The following is a 27079-nucleotide window of genomic DNA, read 5'->3' as shown; positions in this document are numbered from 1 at the left end:
CACCACCTTGCAAGCTGATGTGGTGGACTGCAGACTTTTGGTTGTGGGATTGTTGTGCACTGTTTTTTGCAAAGTGTTAATGCACTTTAGAATGCACTTGGTGCTTTGTTAAAGCTTCACTTGTGTTAAGTACATTTGATAGTGGTTCAGCATGCTTTCCTTGCTGCTCATTAACCTTCAGTTGCTCCCAGAGTTGGTGCCAATGGTAGAGTGACAGATAACGTCTTGAATTGGTATGTTGTAATGGGGACAACAGGAATTCTGCAGATGCTGGAAATTCAAGCAACACACATCAAAGTTGCTGGTGAACGCAGCAGGCCAGGCAGCATCTCTAGGAAGAGGTGCTGCCTGGCCTGCTGCGTTCACCAGCAACTTTGATGTGTGTTGTTGTAATGGGGTACAGTTCTGCTACTGAATCCCAAGAATGCCCAGCTTTGAACTGCTGGGTTTGTTTTGAATATATTAACATTTGTATGGTGGTAGTGCCACAGATTGAGAATGTGAAAGAGGAAACCCTTTGTAACTTTTTTGTTTCCATCCCTGTCCATCCCCTTCTTGCTGCAAAGCCTATCTGGCTGTTGTGTCCATCAAGGTTTGATTAATGGTGGTGCCACTGAGCTATCTGGCAATGGATAATAAACTTGCCCATCCAGGATCCATTTTTTGTCGTTGCTACCCTTGGTTTAATTTTCTTTGCTCGCTGTGGAGGAGTGAACATTCATCAGCTAATGAAATGGCCCTTGTTTTTGACCTATTGCCGTGAGGTTTCATGGAATACAAAATCAACACCAAGGATCTTGTCTTTACTGCACCAGTGAGAGGATGCACATATAACAATTATAAATAGGTTTCTATTATAAATTCATGGCAGCTTTCTGTAAGTCACTCCTTGGATCTCCCCAAGTGACACCATAGCTTCTTGCATCTTTTATTTGAATGTTTTCCTCAATTTCCAAGAAAAAGTTAGGGATGGAAGAAAACTTAATCTGAATTTTTGATTTTTAGGAAAAGAATTTAAAGTATCTGGGATTAAATCAGATGTTCAACTAGTTAAACCATTGTAATATTAAGAATGAGGAGTGATCATTTTAATAAAATGGTATTGTTTTCCAGGCCCATAAGTGTAACTCCCCAGTTAGTTAAATGGTCACAGGTTTTGAAATGCAAGAAACTACTTGGTGTTTCGTTTTGCCTCATTAGGAAGACAGACTTGCATTTATGCCGTGTCTTTTACTACTTGTGGGTGTCCCAAAGTGCTTTACAGCCAATGAAGCATTTTAAAAGTGTAGTCACTGTTGTAATTGCAGGAAAGACATCATTAGTGCAGTATAAATTTGCTACCATGTTCTTGATGATTAGTAACATCCAGATTGTTCTCTCATAACTTTAATTTTTATGCTTTCTCCTTGGGAGAGATTGTGTGACAGACAGCTTTATGCAGCGGAAGAACGCTGATTGGCACTTCATTCTTCTTTTGATCTAATGCCTCCCTCTCAAAATTTGGATCTAGCAGGTTATCTATGCATGATTGAAGCCCCTGCTGAGTCATGTAAGGTTCCTTCATGTGAAGGTGGCATGCCTATGGCTCTCTTTTCATCTGTGGCACAAACTACAATGTACAGATAAAGGTTGGGTGCAGCTGAAGTGTTAGTTTTTTATTCCTATCTGTATCCTGTTGTAGATATATTTGGGTACAATTTAGGAACAAGATAAATATTTTACTCTATGGGTATATACTGGTTTTATCTTCCACATTATCATCATCCTTCTATCTTAACAGCATGTTTCTATTCATTTCACCCACTTTCCCTTAAATATATTTATTCTGTTTGGCTCTATTTCATGGTCTAGTAACTAAATAATTTTCCAGAATGCTCTTTGGATTTACTGATAACTTCCTTGTGTTTCTAGCTCCTAATTTTGTACTCGCCCACAATTGAAGTTGATGCTGCCCAGTCTAGTCACAAATTTGAAATCCTCTGGTAGGGCACCATTCAGTTTCGTTTCATGAGAACGATCCTGGGAATGAAAGGGCTAATGAATGAGGAGCGTTTTGCTCTGTGCCTGTACTCACTGGAGTTTAGAAGAATCTGGGGGTGGGGGTGATCGCATTAAAACCTATTGAATACTGAAAGCTGTAGATAGAGTGGACATGCAGAGGATCTTTCCTATAGTGGTGGAGTCTAGGACAAGAGGGCACAGCCTCAGAATAGGATGTCACTTTTTTAAAAAAAGTGATGAATTTCTTCCACCAGAGGGTGGTTAAACTGTGAAATTTATTGCTGTAGATGGTTGTGGAGACCAAGTCACTGGATCTACTTAGACTAGAGATTGATAGGTTGTTGATTTGTCGTATCAAAGGTTACGGGGAGAAGGCAGAATGAGATTGAAAGGGATAATGAATCAGCATGATGGAATGGCAGAGCAGACCTAATGAGTTGAATGGCCTAATACTGCTTCTGTGTCTTGTGGTTTTCTATAGGAAGATATGTTGCATTTATATGCTAAATATATAATGCAACCAAACTCAGGAAATTTTGACCTGCTCATCTGAATCGGCAATGTGTAGCTGTGATCACATTTGTCTGCATTGTTTCCGCCAAAGGACTTTTTAATAACTCTTGAGTTAGAGCTACATTGAACTTTAAAGTTCTAGGCTAAACCTTGTTCTGTACTGAGAAGCATTCTGAGTGACTTTAAGAGACTGCAGCTAGTCTCGCCCTCCTTGCTTGAGAGTAAGAGAAATGACAATCTAAAGTTATTAATGCAAGGACTGAGGTTACAATGAATGTCTACATAAATGTATGTTTAAAGGAGGGGCTAAAAAGAAATTCATTCTGTAAATAGGTCCATGTCGTAAAGACCGTGACCAGCGGAGACAGCAGTCTGTGCGTCGTTCACCTCCTGACTCTGGAGTTCTGAAGAGGTTGAAGGCGCAGATGGCTGAAGTCAGGAGCAAAATGTCAGAAGTGAAAAGCCAGATGTCAGAAGTGAAAAGTACGGTGTCGTGTACTGATCTGGGTTCAAACTGCATCGCTTCTGCTGGAGAGCAGGGACCACTGGGGTCCTGTGGAATTGACAACATCCAGAGATGTGAAGCAGGGCTGGATCTCTTTTCTAATTACATAACTTCTGGTAAGTAACAAGGACATTACTTCCACTGTAGTTTTTCAACACATGCCTGAACAAAAAATGTAACATAACATAGTTAATAATGTGTTGTATTATCTGATTTCATTGAGAGAAAATGTTCAAAGTTAACAACCACATCACTTGAGCTGTGTTTTGGGTACTATTTTAGAAAGATCAAAACTATTGATACCACTTTAAAGTTTTGCTCACACAAAATGTACACCATTGCCTTTGATTCCAAAGTTAGTGTTTTTTCCTCTATCACCGTGATTGGGGACATGGTCACTTGTTCCTATTCCAAACTAATCACATTAACTGCTTCCAAGTGAAGACCGATCATAATAGAAACATGGAAGTAACTGGTACACAGGCTTATTTCCTTCGTAGCCAGTTCCTCAGTTTTAAGAATGACTTGCTTCCTCTTGGGTTTTGTGGGTTTTCAAGTGACTAATTAGATGAATATGATGTAGAGGGTATTCAACAGAGGGCAGTGGGTAATTTGAAGTTGTGCATCCTTACTTTCCACTTATCCAGGGCTTCTTTGCATGGATTTAAGGTTCTGAATACTTTCCTGTACACTCCTTCTCTGTTTTGAGCATTTGTGATCAGAAATTCCCCAAGAGTCATTGAGCACATTGTATTTCAAAAAGGCTTTGAGAATATTCTTGGGTTCTTTCCATGACCCAGCTCTATTTTGGGAGTCTGCTGTCAGGCACGTGAATGACACCACCTTCCTGATGGAGTTGACTGAATGTCTTTGGGGCTTCATTGCTCAGAAGTTTGACTTGGGATTATAGCTTATCCATTCACTGAATTTGGAAAATTCTGCAGGCTTTTATGGAATTCCAGCAGTTATTGTTGGTAGCCCAAATCTTGAAAACATAGGATGAGGATCATTTGCTGTATAGTAGGCAATGACATCTATGTTACGTTTAAGATCTCGATCTTTGAATATTTTATCTAAGTCAAGAAAGATCACTGCTACACTTTGAAGTTCATGTCAAATTTCAGTGATTCTGCTTTTGGTAACCGTCGAGATTAATTTGGAGACTTGGTATCCAGGTCTTGAGTGACCGCTCGCGTGTGTGTTGTGAGCAGATGTCATGGGTTGATGATCCAAAACAGGAATTGTCATTTTCTCTTTCATTCCCAATGCGCAAGGTGACTGGAGTGCCTCAGTTGGTACACACCTGAGCACAGCTAATGGGACAAGTCTGGAGTCAAACTTATCACCACCTGGTGCACAACTTATTACTGCATCCTCAGTCTAAAAGCTCCTGAGGAAATGATTGCACCTGTTTAAAAGTCAAAATGAATTCTCTTATCACATTGCTGTGGAAAGTGGGAAAGCAGATCTAATAGAGCTCTTAGAGTTGAATGCCAGGCTTGAGACTTGTCTCTTTTTGCAAAGGGAAAAAAAAATGCTTTTGTATGTAGCAAGAAGACAAAAATACTCTTATGAACATAAAGCTCTAGAAAATGTTTAAGCGCTGGAATTTAGTGCTTAGTGATCAGATTGTTGTTACCTGGGAAACAGGACTGATCTACTTCATAGTACATTCTGGTGAGCACTCAGTTTGTTCCTTCTGACATCAAAACCATAAATGTCCTATGAACACTGATTTGATTTGCTGACTATTTCAGGAAATACTTGTGAAAAGGACATTCAAGAAAATATTTGAGTGAATTGGGTACATGTTAGTGGGCAGAATTCATAACCAGTTTAGATACTGGGGAAATTTGATGTTGATAAACAAGCTTGTCAGTTTTTTTATTTGAATAAAGAAGAGGCCCTTTTGGTCTTGGATTTTCATGCCAGTTTCTTTCTTTTTGGATTCCCAGCATGCCTTTTATTAATCTGAGGAAAAAAATTATCTACCAAGTTCTTTTTATACTTCAAAATATTTTGACCTAATTTTAGAGGAATTGGGATTTGTATGCAGTAGCTTGAGGTTTTAGCTGACAAACAGATGAGCTGTAAGTCGTGTCTCCTTTCGAACTATCTGTTAGCAACCAGTAAGAAATCAGCATCTCCGAAGAACAATCGCTCTGGCCCAGGGACCTCCCTCTCTCTCCGCAGAGCACTGGATGGTGGAGATAAGGATTTCCTCTGCCAAGAGAACTGCCAATCCATTGCAGGAGGTAACCACTAATGTTTTTGTTCCTTTGCTTCATTTTCATACTCAAGATGGCAGCAGGTACTTAGTCTTGCAGAATAAGGAAGGATGCATTCAGAAAGAAACTAACTACAATTATTAGAGCAAATGGGTTAGAAGGAGGCATCCATCACTAGCAACCCTCACCATCTGGGGTATGTCCTCTTCAAGATTCATGATTGTTTAATGTAATTTCTAGTGCACAGTATAAAGGAGAACAAGATAATTGTCACTTCCGATCTGATGTGGCACAAAAAAAACTAAGATAAAGAAAACAACAATAAAAAAAAATGATAGGTTGTACATCCATAAAGTGATACTTGGCACAGTGTCTGTACATAAGCTGACAGGAAATGATAAAGCAGATATTTTCATTTGCACTGTTTGTTTATAATAGAAGCATAGAAAACCTACAGCGCAGTACAGGCCCTTCGGCCCACAATACTGTGCCAAACATGTACTTACTTTAGAAATTACCTTGGGTTACCCATAGCCCTCTATTTTTCTAAGCTCCATGTACCTGTCCAGGAGTCTCTTAAAAGACCCTATTGTATCCACCTCCACCACTGTCGCCGGCAGCCCATTCCACGCACTCACCACTCTCTGCATTAACAAAAAAACTTACTTCTGACATCTCCTCTGTACCTACTTCCAAACATCTTAAAACTGTGTCCTCTCACGTTAGCCATTTCAGCCCTGGGGAAAAGCCTCTGACTATCCACACGATCAATGCCTTTCTTCATCTTACACACCTCTATCGAGTCACCGCTTGTCCTCCGTCACTCCAAGGAGAAAAGGCCAAGTTCACTCAACCCATTCCCATAAGGCATGCTCCCCAATCCAGGCAGCATCCTTGTAAATCTCCTCTGCACCCTTTCAATAGTTTCCACATCCTTCCTGTAGTGATGTGACCAGAACTGAGCACAGTACTCCAAGTGGGGTCTGACCAGGGTCCTATATAGCTGTAACGTTACCTCTCAGCTCTTAAATTCAATCCCATGATTGATAAAGTCCAATACACCATATGCCTTCTTAACCACACAGTCAACCTGCGCAGCAACTTTGAGTGTCCTTTGCATTCAGACCCAAGATTCCCCCTGATCCTTCACATTGACAAGAGTCTTGCCATTAATACTATGTTCAGCCGTAATATTTGACCGAGCAAAATAAACCACCTCACACTTTTCTGGGTTGAACTCCATCTGCCCCTTCTCAGCCCGGTTTTGCATCCTAATGATGTCCTGCTGTAACCTCTGGCAGCCCTCCACACGATCCACAACACCCCCAACCTTTGTGTCATTGGCAAACTTACTAACCCATCCCTCCACTTCCTCATCCAGGCCATTTATGGAAATCACGAAGAGAAGGGATCCCAGAACAGATCCCTGAGGCACACCACTGGTCACCAACCTCCATGTAGAATATGACTATTTGCCTCTGTGGGCAAGCCAGTTCTAGATCCACAAAGCAATGTTCCCTTGGATCCCATGCCTCCTTACTTTCTCAATAAGCTTTGCATGGGGTACCTTATCAAATTCCTTGCCGAAATCAAAATTTATAGTAATTTTGTATCTTAGCACTGTACTACTGCCACAAAGCAACAAAATTCACATCATATAGATAGTAAGAAACCTAATTCTGATTCTTAAATCGTTTCACGCTGATAAGCGTGGCTTGCCATAGCATACAGAATGGCTTTTCTATAATATCGTAATTTCAAACTTTGTTCCAGGGTCACTCATGTTCAGCTGTATATAGCTTTAATCTGACAGTAACTTAATGTTCCATGTTCCCTGATGTAATTCACTTCTGGCCATTACAGCTGTCCCTTTTGGAACTATCTGATGGAGTTTGTGCATACATCCTCTACCTCTGGTGTAATGACTTTATTTCTGAAAATGGTAGATTAAGTGGAAGTTGGCAACTTAACCATGAACGCTATAATATCAATTCTAGAAAGGAAGTTATTTGTGGAGAGATGAGATTTTCTTTCTTGGGGGGGGAGAAATAATTTATTATTTATTTTTAGGATCGACAAAATCCAGCAGTAGACAAGGATCCCCACATTCCATAAACAAATGCAGTGATTTAGAGATGCCATCAGTCTGCAAGGCTGACGATAGGCCTTCTATCATTGCTGCTTCAGAAATATTCAGCACCTCGGCACTGAATGGATTGACCTCGCTGGAAATGTCACGGAAAATCGTCACAATAGGGTGAGATGTGTATTTACCTTCTCCATTTATGCTGCTTTGAATAAAAATAGCAATAAATGAATGATTTTGTTTACTAATTCTGCCTAAAGGAGAGTATTTTTAATCCTTTACCTTGTACAAAAGTTTGAAGTTCATGATACAGTGACCAAATCTGTATCTTTTTCCAGCCACACCAGAACTAATCCTTTAGGACAGGATGGAATTTGAATTTTTATTGCTGTTTATCATGCAAGCGTGAGGAGTTATTTTTAAAATGTAGCCTCTGTTCTCTTGACAAGCACCTGTAAATTTATCTGCAAATAATCCCAAAAGTAGCTAATGGACAGAAGTTTCTAATAGTGGTAATTAAAGGGAAGTGGTAAGAGAACTCAACTGATGAAAGTATTAATTTATCTTTAATATTCAAGCTATCACCCTGTTGGGTTTAAAACTACTTCAAAAGTGATATCTCTGATAATGTAGCACTATGATGTCGATTTACTTGCTCAATTCCTTTGTTACGCTCCCCTTTGATTTGTAATATTATGGACTGAGCCAAGATGATGTTTCAGTTGCAGTGTGTAACTGTCATTTTTTTAAATGTTTGCCATTTATAGCCTTTTTTCAATCACTTATGAGAAGGCATTTTACATATTTGCAATCGTCCTTGTGACAGGAAAATTGCAGGATTTTGATCCAGTGACAATGAAAGAATAGTGAAACGTATTTGATCCTGACCACTAGTGCTTTCACTGTGGAGTTTGCATGTTCTCTTCATGCTCATGTGGTTTTCATCCAAGTGCTCTGGTTTCCTCTCACAATTTCCCCCCCTCTCCCGCCCCACCCCAAAAGATTAAGTTGATAAGTTAATTGGCCCTTTGTGTTAGATGAATGGTAGAATTTAGTGAGAATGAGGAGAATAAAATGAGTAAGAATAGGATGAGTGTAAAGATGGTACTTAATGGTTGGTGGTAACTCAGTGGGTGTAAGTGGACATTTCTGATTCTGTGTGACTCAGAGGACAACTTGCAGATTATGCTGTTTGTGTTTCTGCTGCTATTAAGTTGCTGGTAGTCAGTGTGGTATTGGAAACCACACTTTGGCTTACTCTTGTAAAAGGTGTTCATTAAATTTGTAGCTTCCCCGTAAATGAAATTAACAAGAGTAAGTTCAGAATGAAAATGCTTGTGATTGGTTTAAAGGATCTTTATTAATTTTATCCCAGGTCAGTACCCCCATGCTCGTTCACAGAAAGTCAGCAGCACTCCAACACAGAGAATGCAATCACTTCAGGCACACGTGAGGCTGGATCGACTAGTCCTGAAGAAGGTATGGTCTCACCTGTTGAGTTATTAGGCAAATGCCAAGCAAGCTTAATGTGCTTGCTTAGTCTTTTAAAGAATGGATTCTATGGTAGTGAGACCAAGCTGCAGTAAACCATATTGTTGCTTCTGTCATTATATAGCATAATGTGAAGTGTGCATTGGGGACAGTTTTGCACTCATTATATAGTAATCTCATAGTGGGGTGCAAATTCAATGAATAAAAATTCATCTCATTGCATTAATTTGTAAGAATAACTCTGCCAAGGTAGGTCCATGATTCCATAAACACGATACTATTTTTACAGGTTGATAAAGTGGTAAATTCAGAAGCAATAATTAGATTGAGGACATGCAGTCCTCTTTTATTGTCATTTAGTAATGCATGCATTAAGAAATGATACAATATTCTTCTGGTGTTACATCGTAGAAACACAGGACAGACCAAGACTGAAAAACTAACAAAAAACACATAATTATAACATATAGTTACAACAGTGCAACAATACCATAAGCTTGATGAAGAACAGACCATGGCACAGAAAAGTTCAAAGTCTCTCAAAAGTCCCACATCTCACGCAGACGGGAGAAGGAAGAAAACTCTCCCTGCCATGCCCGACCACAGTCCGACTCTGAGTCGTCCGAAAACTTCGAGTTCCAATCAGCCCTCCAACACTGAGTACCGAGCACCATCTCTGCCAAATGCTTCGACCTCAGCCTCGGTCGCCAGCAGCAGGCAAAGCTGGGGATTTTGGAGCCTTTCCTCCGGAGATTCTCAATCGCACAGTAGCAGCAGCAGCGAACCAGTATTTCAGAAATTTCTCCAGATGTTCCTCTGTGCTTTCACGTCTGTCTCCATCAAATCAGAATTGTCCACGACCCCTATTTAACAGATATGATATCATTTCACCAGAGAGCTGCACGCACTGCGTCACGCTGCCATCTTCTCCCGCCCTGAAGAATAATGAAGAATGCTATATTACAGAAGCTCCAAATTAAACTCTACTACTGGAGATCATCTTGTTGGATCTACAATAAAATAGGAGCAGCCAAAAATGCTAAAATACTCGAGTGGGGCAGCAGCTGAGGAAAGAATAGCAGAGGGACAGCAATTTATCAAAATTGATGAATGGACACCAACTTGCACCATATCCTGTGTCGCATTTTTCTTGATGTTATCTGCCTCACTGAGTAAGCATTGTCTTTTTCACAATTTCAGTACACAGTATTTTGGTTCTGTAAGATATCTACATCCACATGAAGGGGTTTTCACCCAAAATGTCGGCTATCCACTTCCCTCCATAGATGCTGCCTGACCTGTTGAGTTCCTCTAGCATCTTGATTTACTCCAGGTTCCAGCATCTTCAGTCTCTTGTGTAGACAGGTATCATGCATGTGGAAATACAAGAACATGAAAATGGGAGCAGGAATACATCACCTGGCCCCTCAAGCTTGCTTCAGCATTCAATATGTTCATGGCTGATCTACTCAAGCCTCAACTCCATTTGTCAGAACCCTGCAGCCCTCAATTCCATGATTTATGTACACCCAACTGTGGCAAACCTATCCATCTATTTAGGTATATAGGACACAAAGTGATAGGTCTGGAGTGCATAGAATATTATATAGAACATATTCCCTAGAAATTTCAAATTGGATGTGTTTTTTTTAACCTGCCACGATATTTTGAAGTGGTGACCACCCCCCACCCAACATCTTTTCCTTCAGCTACTTATTTAATCCTCGTTAGCAATGCTTTCTACTTGAGTCGGTAACTCAATATATTTCCCCACTCCCTTGAAATTCTTGAGTATATTTCTTTCTTATCTGGTTCCCGTTCTCTAATAGAAAGGAAGCTGGATTACAATGAGGGATTAGAACAAGGAGTCAGATACAGGATTAAAACTATTTACTATTATTTCTCATTTAATAATTCAAATACCTCTGTCATGTTGCTGACCAATCTCTAACAAAAGTGATTTATTTTTCCAAGGCTGTATGTTTGTACTTTCTTGTGCTAGGTACTGCCTTAGTGAATCAGCATGGTAACCCCTCAGTAATCTTCCACTTGTGGTCTTAACAGTGTTATCTATATACTCACTCTTGCATTGTAACCTTTATGTTCTGGGCCTTTTGTTATGAAACCATAATTCTATCAACTTTTTAAATGTCTTTTCAGATACCTCCTTTTAAGATGTTACGAACTTGACCCTATAAAGCCCTGCAGTCTCGTAGCACACCGCTTTCCTTCATTTCAAGTACTGCGTATTTATTGTTTTTATTATTTTCTGATTTTGTACCTCACAAGCACTGCCATTGAATTGCATCTGCTACATCTTTCCGCATTACTTTTCCTTTCGTCTTCAAATTAATTCCCTTACTCTATTTCAAACCATCTAAAAATTTGTTACTGCCTTTAGCTTTACTGCCATCTTACAATGCACACTGAACAGAAGCATTTCCAGAACAGAGCCTTAAGTCAAACAGCCACTTTTAAATTCTGTTTTCTCCCTTCTTAAATGCTATTTCCCTACCTAATGACTGGCAGTTATCAAAGTTCCTCCCTATATAAATATAGTCCACAGTACAGTCCCCTGGCACTCAAATGCTTTCACTGCTAGGTTGTGCCTGCCTCTTCCAAAACTCTACACATTGCACTTTATGTCCCCTGGTTAAACATGTATTATTGCATGTTGGTCCTCTGGGTTTGAAGAAACCATAATACTGGTGTAAACAACAGCTAATTCTGGTTAGCATAATTGAAATGTCCAAAACACCTTGTCCTAGGCTGTGAGTATGCAACATAGTGGAAATGCAGCCTTGAGAGATGTAATACCTTAGGGTGAACAGCCAGAAATCTTGGTACATGTTGGTACCAATGACATGGGTAGAAAAAGGGAGGAGGTCCTGAAGAGAGAATTCAGGGAGTTGGGTAGGGAGCTGAAAAGCAGGACCTCCAGAGTAGTAATCTCAGGATTGCTGCCTGTGCCACGTGCTAATGAGTGCAAGAATAGCATGATCAGACATATTAATGGCGTGGCTGAGAGACTGGTGTAGGGGGCAGGGCTTCGGTTTCTTGGATCATTGCGGCCCCTTCTGGGGGAGGTACAACCTGTACAAAAAGGACGGGTTATACCTGAACCCAAAGGGGTCCAATATCCTAGCAGGCAGATTTAATAGAGCTGTTCGGGAGGGTTTAAACTAATTTGGCTGGGGGAATGGGAACCGGAGTGATAGGGCTGAGGAAGGGGAAAACAGAAATAAATCAAAGATATTGTGCAACAGAGACAATAGAAAGGACAGGCAGGAGTAAAGGCAGAATCACAACCAGTGGAATGAGTTACAGGGCAATAGGGGCGTGGTGCAGTTAAAACCGAAAGCAACAAATACCGGACTGAAAGTGTTGTATGTGAATAATGGACGATCTGGAAATTCAGCTACAGATTGGCAAGTATGATGCTGTGGCCATCTCTGAAACTTGGCTAAAGGATGGCTGCCATTGGGAGTTGAATGTCAAAGGAAAGATAGGTTAGTAGGCAGGCGGGGTGGTGTGTATAAGAAATAATGCTTAAATCATTAGAAAGGGATGACATAGGATCGGAAGGTGTAGAGTCTCTATGGGTTGAGTTAAGAAATGGCAAGGGTAAAAGGACCGAAATGGCAAGGGTAAAAGGACCCTAATGGCAGTTGTATACAGGCCTCCAAACAACAGCCGGGATGTGGGTTACAAATTACAGCAGGAGATAGAAAAGACATGTCAGAAGGGCAACGTCATGATAATTGTTGGGGATTTTAACATGAAAGTGGATTGGGAAAACTAGGCCAATGCTGGATCTCGAGAGAGAATTTGTAGAATGTCTAAGGGATGGCTTTTTAGGACAGCTTGTTGTTGAGCATTCTAGGGGATCGGCTGTGCTGGATTGGGTGTTGTACAATGATCTGGAGGTGATAAGAGAGCTGAAAGGTTAAGGAACCCTTAGGGAACAGTGATCACAACGTGATCGAGTTCACTTTAAAATATGAGAAGGAGAAACTAAATTCCAATGTGTTGGTATTTCAGTGAAATAAAGGAAATTACAATGGCATGAGAAGGGAACTGACTGAAGTTGACTGGAAAGGGACACTAGCAGGAAGGACAGCAGAGCAGCAATGGCTGGAGTTTCTGCGAAAAATGAGGAAAGTGGAAGACATATATTCCAAATAAGAAGAAATTTTCGAATGGAAGAAGGGCACTACCGTGGCTGACAAGTGAAGTCGGAGCCAAAGTAAAAGCAAAAGAGAGTGCATACAAGGAAGCCAAAGCTAGTGGGAAGATAGAGGATTGGAAAGCTTTTAAAAATTTGCAGAAGGAAACTAAAGGTCATTAGGATAGAAAAGATGAATTATGAAAGGAAGCTGACAATTAATATCAAGAAGATACTAAAAGTTTTTTTAAATATATAAAGGGTAAAAGAGTTGAAGGTAGATATAGGACCAATAGAAAATGACGCTGAAGATACTGTAATGAGAGACGCAGAGATAGCAGAGGAACTGAATGCGTTTTTTGCATCAGTCTTCAGTGGAAGACATCTGCAGTGTACTGGACATTTAAGAGTGTCAAGGAAGTGAAAATTATGACAGAGGAGGTGCTCAGGAAGCTTAATGGTCTGAGGGTGGATAAATCTCCTGGACCTGATAGAATGCACCCTCTGGTTCTGAAGGAAGTAGCTAGAGAGAATGCAGTGGTATTAACAATGATCTTTCAAGAATCGATACATTCTGGCATTGTACCAGATGACTGGTAAATTGCAAATGATACTCAGCTATTTAAGAAGGGTGGGAGGCAACTATAGACCTGTTAGCCTGACATCAGTGGTTGGGAAGTTGTTGGAATCGATTGTTAGGGATGAGATTACGGAGTACCTGGAGGCACATGACAAGCTAGGCCAAAGCCAGCATGGTTTTCTTAAAGGAAAATCCTGCTTGACTAACCTACTGCAATTTTTTGAGAAAATTACAAGCAGGGTCAACAAAGGAGATGCAGCAGATGTGATGTACTTGGATTTTCAGAAGGCCTTTGACAAGATGGCACGCATGAGGCTGCTTAGCAAGATAAGAGCCCAAGGAATTACTGGGGAGTTACTAGCATGGGTGGAGCATTGGCTGATCGGCAGAAAACAGAGTGGGAATAAAGGGATCCTATTCTGGCTGGCTGCCAGTTACTAGTGGAGTTCCACGGGGGTTGGTGTTGGGACCGCTGCTTTTTACAATACATGTCAATGATTTGGACTATGGGATTAATGGATTTGTGGCTAAGTTTGCTGATGAATCAAATTTAGGTGGAGGAGCGTTTAGTGTTGAGGAAACCGAGAACCTGCAGAGAGACTTAGATAGTTCAGGGGAATGGGCAAAGAGGTGGCAAATGAAATACAATGTTGGAAAGTGTATGGTCATGCACTTTGGTGGAAGAAATAAACGGGCAGACTATTATTTAGATGGGAAGAGAATTCAAAATGCAGAGATGCAAAGGGACTTGGGAGTCCTTGTGCAGGATACCCTAAAGGTTAACCTCCAGGTTAAGTTGATGGTGAAGAAGGCGAATGTAATGTTGGCATTCATTTCTAGAGGTATAAAATATAAGAGCAGGGATGTGATGTTGAGGCTCTGTAAGGCACTCGTGAGACCACACTTGGCGTGCAGTTTTGGGCTCCTTATTTTAGAAAGGATACACTGAGATTGGAGAGGGTTCAGAGAAGATTCATGAAAATGATTCCAGGAATGAAAGGGTTACCATATGAGGAACATCTGACAGCTCTTGGGCTATATTCTCTTGAGTTCAGGAGAATGAGGAGGGGGATCTCATAGAAACATTCCGAATGTTAAAAGGCCTGAACAGATTAGATATGGCAAAGTTATTTCCTATGGTAGGGGAGTCTAGGACAAGAGGGCAGGACTTCAAGGTTGAAGGACGTCCATTTAGAACAGAGATGTGGAGAAATTATTTCAGTCAGAGTGATAAATCAGTGGAATTTGATGCCACAATTGGCTGTGGAGGCCAAGTCATTGGGTGTATTTAAGGCAGAGATAGATAAGTTCTTGATTAGCCGGGGCATCAAAGGGTATGGGGTGAAAGCAGGGGAGTGGGGATGACTGGAAGAATTGGATCAGCCCGTGATTGAATGGCGGAGCAGACTCGATGGCCAAATGGCCTACTCCTCCTATATCATATGATCTTATGGTCACTTCAGGCTGACCACATAAGACTTAAAGCTAATTGCTCACATTGTATATTTCACAAGAGAAATGTGGCTTTTTTAATTTATTCCAGTACTAAGTTAATACTGCACATAAAATTGGCCACTAATTTCCATAAATTGTAAGGAAAATATTGCCTCTTGGACATTTAACAGAGGAAAAATGTTGTTTGCACTCTGCTGTCAGAATTTTTCATAAATTTATGGAGATGAATATGATGTATTTGTCAAAAAGACTTTTGTACATGAGACCTTCAGTTGATGTCATCATAATTTGTACTAATCATTACCATCCCTGCCCTGCTTTGTACCACCATGTGAGGGAAGAATTTGTTGATTTCTTTTTCAAGCAGATAATAAGTGATGCAGCTCTGAAGTTGGAGCACCTTTCACTTTGTGTTGTTATGTAACTAATGTCTAGAGCAATCACTGTCGGGTTTTAAGCATGTAACCAGCATCTCAGTGTTTATTCCAGAATGAGATTTGCATTATAGTTCTGACAGGTAATTTTGTACGCTTAACCTTTGTATACATACACAGCTGCAATGTATTTGTAGCTGTGTATTAGTACCAACAATCATAAAAGTTCCATTAGCACCTACTTATCCATGTTTACTGATGTTTGCTTTGCACAGGTGGAAAGTCTCACTCAGGGCATGTTTTTTTTTCCAGTCATGTCACTGCAGAAGACTATCCTCCGTTTACTGCCTGGGATGAGTACCGACAGTGAGAGCGAATGCGATACTGAGAATGAGGAGCAGGAGGAAAATGTGTCTGCAGAGGTGGTCACTCGTAACTTCGCAGTACAAAGTTCCGGTGAAGGTATGAAAGCAGAGTTCCATGCCTGAAAGCTAGATTTTCATTCTTGAGAGAATACAGAAACATTAGCGGTTTTTTTTTTGTCACATGCTCATCGAAGCATACAGGGAAATGTGTCATTTCCTTCAAATCAGTAAGTGTAGCCACATTTCTGGTGTCAACATAACATGCCCACAGCTCACTAGCTCTAACCTGTTTGTTTTTGGAATGTTGGAGGAAACTGGAGCAGCTAGAGGAAACCCGTACAGAGAGCGTCCAAATGCCTTGCAGACAGTGGTGGGAATTGAACCCCAATTGGTGACCACTGTTGGTGATTGTGCTAACTGTTATGCAACTGTGTCACCCTGTATACTGCCTATGCTTGCTCTCCATTGTGATTTTATTAAAATTTCACATCAGCCCTGCCACATGCAAAAATGCCATTCCCTATTCCCAGTTCCTCCGTCTTTGCCGCATCTGCTCCTTGGATGAGGCTTTCTGTTCCAGGACATCTCAAATGTCTTCTTTCTTTTAAGGATCATGGTTTCCCTTCTGCCATCATCAATGATGCCCTCATCCGCATCTCCTCCATTTCCCGCACTTCGGCCCTCACCCCATTCTCCTGCCACCACAACAGGGACAGAGTTCCCCTTGTCCTCACCTACCAGCCTCTAGATCCAGCACATTATCCTCCGCAACTTCCGCCACCTTCAACAGGACCCCACCACTAAGCACATCTTTCCCTCTCCACCCCTCTCCGCTTTCCGCAGGGATCGGTCCCTCCGCGACTCCCTGATCCACACGGATCTCCCACCCCGGCACTTATCCCTGTAAGCGTAAGTGCTACACTTGTCCCTACACCTCCTCCCTTGCCACCATTCAGGGCCCCAAACAGGTGAGGCAACACTTCACTTGTGAGGCTGTTGGGGTCATCTTTTGCATCCGGCGCTCACGGTGCGGCCTCCTCTACATCAGTGAAACCTGATGCAGATTGAGGGACCGCTTCGTTGAGCACCTCCGCTCTGTCTGCCACAACAGACAGGATCTCCCATTTGCCACCCACTTCAACTCTGCTTCACACTCCCATTCAGATATGTCCATACGTGGCCTCCTCTACTGCCATGATGAGGCTAAACTCAGGTTGGAGGAGCAACGCCTCATATACCGTCTACGTAGGCTCCAGCTCCTTGGTATGAACATTGAAGTTGAACATATGAACATTTTCCAGCTGCTTGTAATTCCCCTCCCCCTCCTTTCCCCTATCCCTATTTCACTCTGCCTCCTCCCCCAGCTGCCTACTATCTCCCTCATGGTTCTGCCTCCTTCTACTACCCATTGTGCTTTCCCCTATTCCTCCTTCACCTTTCCTGCCTATCACCTCCCTGCTTCCCCTCCCCCACCCCTTTATCTTTCCCCTTACTGGTTTTTCACCTGGAACCTACCAGCCTTCTCCTTCCCACCCTCCCCCCACCTTATTTATAGGGCTTCTGCCCCTTCCCTCTTCAGTCCTGATGAAGGGTTCCGGCCCGAAACGTTGACTGATCGTTTCCACGCATGCTGCCCGACCTGCTGAGTTCCTCCAGCGTGTTGTGAGTGTATTTCATTGGAGTGTGTAACTTCAGGGCCCAATAAATCACTCCCTCACTCTCCCTTTTAATCTTGAAGTCAGCACCAACATTGATTTGGTGAGGAATGTTGAGGATTTGGTGGATTATCACCTTTTTAGAGAGATGACAGCCTGGTAAAATGGCAACTTGGGTCTCCACGAGCATCAAGTAGCATTAAAGTCACAGTACCAAGTCATAGACGCTTCACTTGCTGGACCACATCAGAGCTCTGTAATCCTGCCTCATCATTTCCATGATGGGTGGCCAATATTTATTAGGAGCAGGTTTCAAGATTGTTCCTGTCATCGGCCATGTTTAACAAAACTGAAGATAAAAACATTTGCAGTCACTTTCAGCTAAAAATGCCAAATCGATCCATCTTGATACCTTGGGATATCTGCTCTCATTGAAACCAGCTTTCAGCTAATGCTATATTCATAACTAGTGATTCTAAGAAAGGCTCACAGTACATGCTGAGGGAGGCACTTAAGCTTTGCATAGCCACTGCAAAGGCTTTAGAGAAAGACCATGGTCTCGGGAGCTGACCACCACTGGGCGTTGAGGAGCTGGTTCCTGTGTAATAGCCCCCCAGACCTTCATGGTGACAAATCCAGTCTCCTCAAACTCCTAATGAAATAGAGCCACTGTCATGCATTCTTTGTAATTTTCTGTAGCTGTGAAGATTAGACTCTGGAACCAACTCTGTAGCACATGTTACAATTTAATTACTATGACATTTCCCCGCAATGTAGAAAAATGTCCAGGTAAATCTGTCCTCAAATGGTGGGATAAATCAAGTCTTGCTTGTTCATTTGCTCCCCATCAGTAATGTGATGGAAAATGTTAAAGCATGCCTTATACAAGCTAGGCCTTGCTTGGAGTATTGTGAGCAGTTTTGGGTCACTTACCTAAGAAAGGATGTGCAAACATCAGACAGAGTCCTGAAGAGGTTCACAAGAATGATTCTAGGAATGAAAGGGTTATCATATGAGGAGCGATTGTCTGGGCTTGTACTTGCTGGAACTTAGAAGAATGATGGGGGTCTCACTGAAGCTTACCAAAGTTGAAAGGACTAGGTAGAGTGGATGTGGAGAGGCTGTTTCCTATTGTGGTGAGTCTAGGATTAGAAAGCTTCACCAGAGAACAGAGGGACATTCATTTAGAACAGATGAGCAGGAATTTCTTTTAGCCAGAGAGTGGTGAATCTGTGGAATTCATTGCCACAGCTGGCTATGAAGGCCTGGTCATTGGGTATGTCAAAGTGGATGTTAATAGGTTCTTGATCAACAAGGGTGTCAAATGTTATGGGGAGGAGTCAGGAAAATGGGGCTGAGAGGTAAGATAAATCAGCCATGATCAAATGGTGGGTAGGTTCAATGGGCTGAATGGCCTAATTCATTCATACACGTTTGATCTTGTAACTCTCAACTGTTCAGCCAGGGAAGCACCTTCTTTACATCTTCTGTTCATTCGCCCTCAGTATTCTGGCAATGACAATTGACCAGAAAGTTAATCAGCTAACCTTATAACTAAACTATCCATATAAATCCTGCACTTTCAAGACCATATTGCCGGCTGGTGGTGTAGTGGCATTTGCACTTCAAGGCAGGTGGTCCAGGATTCAAATCCGGCCAGCTCTTTGCATGTTTTCCTTTTTTTTTTTTTTAATTTTATTTTTATTTGGATAAGGAATTCACAAATATCATGTACTTTTTTCACACATATAACCTTTTCCATTTTTTTATATGTATAAAACTACAATTATTTATACATTCTTAAGTACACATTGAGATGATATAAAAGGAAAATAAACATTTAAATAGATAATTATGTACTGTGGTAAATCTAACCTATTAGGCTAAGTAATGGAATTAGTTGTTAAGAAAAAATGGTAATAATAGTTTCCGTATAACCCTTCTGGACCATTTCCACTGGTCCAAAATGTTGTGTATAAGCCTATGTATCAACTATTGTGGGTGTTTATATCCTAATTTGTTTATGCTTGCTCCTGCCCGCAGACATAATTATCCAATTCCTATGAACTTATTTACTTAATTTTTTCATTTTTTTATCCCTTTCCCAAATCTTTCCCTTTACTTGTGTTAATTCTCTATTTTCCAAAAGAAAACAAAAAAAACAAACATTTAGACTAGGGGTGCTTACGTTAGCAATATTACTGTGTTGATGAGAAGAGTAGTATAAATCATTAGGAGAGTCATCTAAAGTCTGCTCGCATTGGGGTTATATATTCAATCCATTTATTCCAGATTTGATAAAATTTTTCTTTTTGAGTTCTCAGGGAGTAAGTCAACTTTTCCATTTTAAATATTTCCAAGATAATTTCGTACCAATCTTCTAATGTAGGTGGTATTGGATTTAGCCATTTTCTAGTGATTGATTTCTTACTTGCCGCTAAGAGGGCCTGCAGCAACTTTATATCTTCCTTCTGTTCAAGAAACAATACATGCCCCAAATAGAGCGTCTCAAAGTTCAGAGGTATCTGAGACCTAAGTACTTTAACTAATGTTCTATGAATACCTTCCCAAAATAGACTTAATTTAGGGCAATCCCAAAAAATATGAAAATGATTTGCCTCCATGGAGCCGCACCTTCTCCAACACATCGCATTTGTATCTTTATATTTTTCCTGATATGGGGTCTTGAAGTATCTTATAATGTTTTTCCAACAATGTTCTCTCCAAGTCAAAGAATTAGTCGAGGACCATTGAAAGCTGCAGATTTTCTCCCAAGCCTCCTCTGAAAGTACCAACCCTGCTTCTTTCTCCCACTTCTCTTTAATATACAGTGTATTTACATTTTTAGCATGGGAGAGTGCATTATATAATCGAGAAACTGATTTACTAGGTATTGAACTGCAAGCCGAATTCAGAATCTTGAAAAATTCTAATTCTACTGTTGATAGGTCTGTATATCTACAACTCTGGTTAACATAGTTTCGTACTTGAAGGTACCTAAAAAAAAAAAAAGTCATTATGTTCTAGGCCATGTTTGTCCTGCAGGATTTGGAAACTTTGTAATACTCTTTTATCTATAAATGAGAGGTAGGTTGTAAGACCTTTCTTTATCCATAGCTCAAATCTTTTATCTCCTCTGTTGGGAAGGAATTCAGTATCATATGCACACCATCTAAAGAGTTTTAACATGTTATTAATTCCACATGAATTAACCACCTTCTGCCATACTTTTAATGTAAGATTTATCCAAGCGTTTTTAAATTTTTCCAACTGGGCCATCAATCCTTTGTCAGCTATTGAGGCCTGAAGAGGAAAACTGTCAACTAATCCAAATTCTATTTCCTTCCATCTAGCCTTATATTCCCTATTACACCAATATAACAGAGGGATTATAAAAATAATTTCTCAGGCAAGGAAGAACCATACCTCCTCCTTCCTTCCCTAACTGTAAGGTGTTATATCGAATTCTAGGTTTCTTTCCTTGCCAAGTGAAGCGGGAAATCCATTTGTCCCATTCCCTGAATTGATTATCATCCACCTCCACCGGTAAAGTACGGAAAAGATACAATAACCGAGGAAGAATATTCATCTTTATAGTATTTATCCTTGAATTTAAATTTAAAAAGGGGATAAGATTCCATCTATGCATATCTGCTTTTATCTCTGAGATTAATGGCCCATAATTTACCTGTGACAGTGTTGAAAGATCCTTCGGCAGGGTTATTCCTAAATATTTTAATGATTTAGCTTCCCACTTAAGATCATATGTATCCTGCAATTTTTTGGATGGTGTATAATTTAGGGACATAACCTGCGTTTTCTTTACATTTATTTTATAACCTGATATTTTCCCAAAGTCATCCAACAGTGTAAACAATCCTATAAATGATTTTTCTGGTTTACTCAGATAGACCAAAACATCATCTGCGAATAACGCCACTTTCTGTTCAATCCCTGCCACCTTGATACCTTTTACGATTTCGCTCTGTCTTATTAGTTGGGCAAGCGGTTCAATACATAGCGCAAAAAGGAGAGGAGAAATTGGGCATCCCTGTCTAGTGCCTCTCTCTAAGATGAAGGAGTCAGAGAGGTCCCCATTTATCTTAATTCGGGCTGTAGGGCTGTCATATAGAGTCTGGATTACTTTAATAAACTTTTCTTGAAAGCCGAATCTTCCTAACACTCTGTATAGGAATGCCCAACTAACCGAATCAAAAGCTTTCTCAGCGTCCAATCCTACTACCATTGTCTCTGTCTCGTTCTTATTAACCTGTTCTAATATGTGCAGAGTCCTCCTTATGTTGTCCTGTGTTTGTCTTCGTTGAATAAATCCAGTCTGGTCTAAATGGATTAGGCCAGGTAAAAGCTTTTTCAATCTGCGCGCTAATATAGCTGTAAATAGTTTGTAATCTAAATTAAGAACACTAATTGGCTGATAATTGCCACATTCTAGTTTATCTTTACCCTCTTTAGGAATAACTGAAATAATCGCTTCTCTCCAGGAAGGTGGAGTTTCTCCTCTCTGCAAGATCCAATTAAAGGTGTTAAGTAGTAATGGGGCTAAGTGTGTCTTCAGGGACTTGTACCACTCTGAGGTAAACCCATCAGAACCCGGGGACTTTCCAGCCTTTAACCTAGAGATGGCCACGTTCAGTTCTTTGACAGTTACTGGTTCTAATAAACTTTCATTTTGTAAATCTGTAAGTTTAGGTAGATCTAAAAAATTCAATACACTGTCTATATAGGGCTCATTGGGGGCCCGGGGTTGGGAGTACAGCTCTCGATAATATGTTTCAAAACTCTCTTGAATTTTTCCTATTGTACTCTCCACAAGCTTTGTCTTTGGATTCTTTATTTTATGAATTGTATTGTCTGCTTGTTGTTTTCGTAATTTATATGCTAATAATCTAGCTGATTTACCTCCTACTTCATAATTCTTTTGTCTCGGGTAAAGAAAATTCTTTTGTCTCAGGTAAAGAAAATTTCTTTGAGTTTCCAACGTATAAATATCGTCAATTTCACTTTGCAATTTCCTAATTTCCTGTTTTTGATTTGAATTACTTTTGTTGCTATCTACAACTTGAAGTTGTTTTAATTTTCCTTGAAGGTCTGCTAATTTTTGTGCATTGATTTTTTTCATGTGAGTGGTAATGGAAATAATTTTCCCTCTCAGTACAGCTTTCAATGTATCCCATAAGATCACTGGTGATGTTTCTCCCGTGTCATTAAGGTCTAGATATTCTTTGATTTCTCCCCTTAGTCTCTCCATTACTTTCGGGTTATTGAGTATATGTGAGTTTAGCCTCCATAGTGTTTTCCTCATTTTCCTTTCCAGGATTAGAGACGTAGAGACTGGGCTATGATCCGACAGATCAATTGTTGCAATATTACAGTTTTTTATCCTGAGTCTATCTGTATTAAAGATAAAGAAATAGTCTATCCTTGAATAGGCTGAATGAGAGAAAGAGTAATATGTATAATCTTTACTAGTAGGGTGTAATTCCCTCCAGACATCTATAATTCCCAACTCCTCCATCAATGAATTCACTTTCCGAGTCAGAGGTTTATTCTGAGTAACTATTCTTGAAGAATCTAATATAGGATTTAATCTAATATTAAAATCCCCTCCACAAATTACTACCCCTTGAGAACTGACCATTAGGTCAAAAATGTGTCTATAAAATGACCATTCACAACCTGGAGGAGCATAAACATTCAGCAATGTTATTTCTGTACCTTCTATTCTTCCTGTGATTTTTACGAACCGTCCTTCTTTGTCTCTAGTCTCTGAAATATGTTCATAATTAAGAGTACTTGATATTAAAGTAGCTACTCCTCTTTTGTGACTCAATTTATATGATGAATAAAATACATGCTTAAAGCCCATTCTTTTTAATTTTCCATGTTCAGATTGGCTCATATGTGTTTCCTGGAGGAAAGCTATTTGTGCCCTCTCTTTTTTCAATTTAGACATAATCTTATTTCTTTTAATTGGATTCAAAACCCCATTAACATTATAGGAAATTATTTTTACCAATTCAGTTTGCATTTTTCTCTAGTAGAAAAAAAACACTCTCCTTTTCTAACCAAACAGTAAGCAATCCCTTCTCAACAGTAAACCAAGACGTATAACCACACCCTAGACATTTTTGAACGTGCAACATTTGAAAATTTTTCCCGACTTCCCACAGTGAGGCTGAGCACCGACCCGCCTCAGTTCAGAGGGATAACCTCTATCTTCACCCTGTGTTAGAGGGCCCTCAGCAGTTTGAATAATCATAGAGAATTTTCTCCTATTTATGTCTCGACCATATTGCTATCATTCAAGTTATTCCGTCTAGTTTATTTTCAGTTACCAGTTTTCATTTTACCTTTAAGTGCGATTTACTCTTTTCAGTCATTTCTCTTAATCTGTGCTCTCTGTACATTCGCGTCTGAATATTTGCAGCTTTTCCTTGTAGTTTGACACTCTGGTTCGAGTGGAGCGTCCTCGCCGCACTAACTGCCACGACTTCTGCCGAATCCTCTCCAGTAGCGACTCCGGTTGGGTGATAACTTTAATAGGTAGTCCCCGGTCCGCCAGGTCCAATGTTGCCTCCTCCACTGTAGCGTAAGTTTTTGTCCCTTCGTCGTAAAAGACTCTCAGCCGAGCTCTGGAATCTGATGTTGTTTTCCTTCAGGACTCTCAGCCGAGCTCTGGAATCTGATGTTGTTTTCCTTCAGGACCCTCCATGTTTCCACATATTCCTTCCGTCTGGCAAGAATCCCCAGTGCATAGTCGTGGTCTAAACTGATTTTACAGTTGTTCCACATGAAACCTTTCTTTTGCCATGCCCTTTCAAGCACCTCTTCCTTCGTTCTGTAACTGAGAAATCTGACCAGAATCAATCTGGGCTGGGCGCCTGCTGGAGGCTGTGGTGCCAACGCGCGGTGAGCTCTTTCTATCTGTAGGTCTTTTGCGGCCGGTATATCAAGGTTCCCTCTAAGTAGCTTCTCCACGAAGGGAATCATCAATCCGGGTTTACCTTCAGTTCCTTCGGGAACTCCGTAAATCCTCACATTTTCCCTTCTCGAGCGGCCTTCTTGATCTGTTAGTTTCCACTGGAGCTGGTCTTGCAGCTTCAGCATTTCTGCTATCACCTCCTCTGCGTTTTGTAGCTTCTCTTCAATTCCAACAATCCTCCCTTCGGCTTCATCTATCCGCAAGTTAGTTTTTACTATTTCTCCTTTAATATCTTACAGCTGTTTGCTGTTATCTTGTCGGAACTCGCGAATCTCTCCGAGAATCAAGGACAGAGTCACCGATTTCCCCCTCATTATCTCCGTCCTGGCTTGCTGTGGGGGAGCTAGGCCCGTCGCCTTGCTGCGTCTCTTTATGTTTATCAGCCTTCGGAGCGGACTTTTTAATCTTGTTCCTAGACATCATCCTTGCCCCTTTTATTAATATAGTTATGCAATATTAAGTATTTGTCTAAATTCGATTATGGGGCAGTTTACCTTCTTTTTTGTCGAGAGACCTTTTCCTTACGCCGCCATTCCCTTGATGACCCGGAAGTCCCCCCATCCTTTGCGCGTTTTCCATTCATGCTGAGTTGAGCGTCGAGCTAGCAACTCTGCCTTGTTAAAAAAAAACAGACAAATCTTAAAGAAATGGCAAGGTTGCTGCCCAATACGCCACAGGCGTGGAGAGAAACAACAAGAGTACATTAGGGCTCCACAGACTCCTCAGTTAATGGTAGGGATCCATGGCATAAAAAGGGTTGGGAACCCCTGCATTAGAGGTGGGATATTCTAAGGTGACTAAACTCCAGCTTCCAAAATGCCAATCCAGCTTCTGCAGGATGTGAGTAAAGAGTGCAGTGGAATGCTTTGTTCAGATGAGTGTAGCTTCAGCAACATTATGAAAAGGTCAAGTGCCATTAAGGACCAAGGTTCACTTTACTGACTTGTCATCACTTTGTGGTTTCATCTACAAGTTTACTGAAGTTACATGGCAAGCTACTTGGACAGCACCTCCAACAAATTCAAGGGCGTCAGTGATACAGGAATATTGTATTTGCTGTTTACCCCACCAAACCTCATTTCCTAACTTAGAAATGCATCACTTTTCCTTTATTTTTGACTTGAACTTTAGAAATTACTACAGGTTGAGCATCTCTTATCCAAAATGGAATATTTGCGTCTATATAGTGAGATACCTTGGGGATGATACCCAACTATAAATATAAAATCTATTTACTTACATAGCTGGTATAAAGCTCAAAGAACAGCCTGAAGTCTAAGTACAGTCTGGACCACTCCTGAACACGTTATTTACCTGTTTTCAGTGCTACGATTGGCTTCATATCCACCATCAATTTCAAACAGCCACCCATTCCACAGCAGTTACCACAGGAGGAGGGGGTAGTTTTATGTGATACTTTAAGCAACTTTGTGCATGAAACAATTACCTTCAATTTTTGTGATAGATTTTCGCTCGTATCATGATCAGCGTACTGTTAAACGGCATGTGTTCAGTCCGATGATGAATCCACTCTTTCAAAACACAATCAAGATCTTTGTTTTCGTTGTATGCAGTGCTTTTCTGCTTATCACTAACTTCTATTCCTTACACAACTGGCTGTGATACGCAGAGACCTGCACAGCACCCCGGAACCTTTCCAGCATCTTGTGAAATTTTCTACTTGTGACACCACGTCAGTGCTCAAAAAAAATTTTGGATGTTGGAGGTTTTTGGATTTAGGATAAGGGGTATTCAACCTATATTGAAAAACACCAGAAAGCATCTTTACAAGAACGGCAGCCATCACTTCCACTTTCAAAGACTATTAGAGCTGTGCAATAAACGTTGATCTTGTTAGCAGTGACACATGCGTTCCTGAATTTTAAAAACTGCAGTCAGTGCCAATGGGGTTTGGGGTGGGTGGGGATGAACAAATGTTATCATAATCTTCTGTTGAGAATTGTACAATGGTGAAGGAGGGGGGTATACCTGCTCTAAACAAGGAAAAGATTTAATATTTTATGCTCACCATTTCAGCATTTTGTGTCTATACAATAAAGTTGTAACTAGAGCTGCTCTTGCGTGAGTAATGAGTGTCTTTGGTTGTGTCCTTGGCTCATCACCAAAGGATGTGCCTCCAACAAGTTGTGCTGACCTTTCAAACCACAGGGACACTCATGACCCATTTTCCTCTGCCTGCCAAGCTGATGAATGATGAAGGTTGTATCTGCAGAAGGAAATTGAGATGCATTTTTTTTTAGCAGGTGATTTGGGCAATTCTGACAGCGCAAATTTTGTCACTGGAGAAAAAAATGAGTGGTAAGTGCAGCTATTTGTGATTATTTTAAGCTCCTTCTCTGGTGCCCAGTACTGTCCAACATGCTGGGGAAAAAAAAAGATTTTGCATTGTTTTTGTGACATTTTAAAATGGAGAGAGCTATTCCCTCGAGACACTTTTAAATGCAGTGCACTGTCTATATTCAGGATGATCTGGCTTTTGGTCTTCAAAGCCTGTGCTTAATCACTTCTTTTTGATGTGTCCTTGTCATCAGTAAAATCCTTAAGCTCTCCGTTATTAGTCATTCTCCTCTGTAAATCCCCACCCATTTAAATACTTTTAACACCAAACACACACTTGAGCATTTGCGTTGTAAAGCT

General features: G+C 40.6%; 1 protein-coding gene across 11 annotated transcripts in view; it reads left to right on the top strand.

Annotated features, from left to right (window-relative positions):
• The window catches only part of trim37 (tripartite motif containing 37), a 102954-nt gene that overhangs the window by 63201 nt on the left and 12674 nt on the right, over positions 1–27079 (top strand). For 4 of the 11 annotated variants that reach the window (XM_072242807.1, XM_072242801.1, XM_072242803.1 and 1 more), the window contains 5 exons: positions 2848–3135; positions 5143–5274; positions 7318–7504; positions 8709–8812; positions 15711–15860. In XM_072242807.1, the coding sequence (XP_072098908.1) occupies positions 2848–3135; positions 5143–5274; positions 7318–7504; positions 8709–8812; positions 15711–15860 (861 nt within the window). Of the gene's footprint in view, positions 1–2847; positions 3136–5142; positions 5275–5320; positions 5444–7317; positions 7505–8708; positions 8813–9235; positions 9866–15710; positions 15861–26682; positions 26741–27079 lie in introns of those variants that run through there. The other 7 variants (XR_011883104.1, XM_072242805.1, XR_011883103.1 and 4 more) reach the window with 5 other exon arrangements.

The sequence above is a fragment of the Mobula birostris genome, chromosome 25, assembly GCF_030028105.1.
Source record: "Mobula birostris isolate sMobBir1 chromosome 25, sMobBir1.hap1, whole genome shotgun sequence".
NCBI lineage: Eukaryota > Metazoa > Chordata > Chondrichthyes > Myliobatiformes > Myliobatidae > Mobula > Mobula birostris.
Note: the sequence above shows the minus strand (reverse complement) of the source record. Positions and strands in the feature narration are given on the sequence as shown.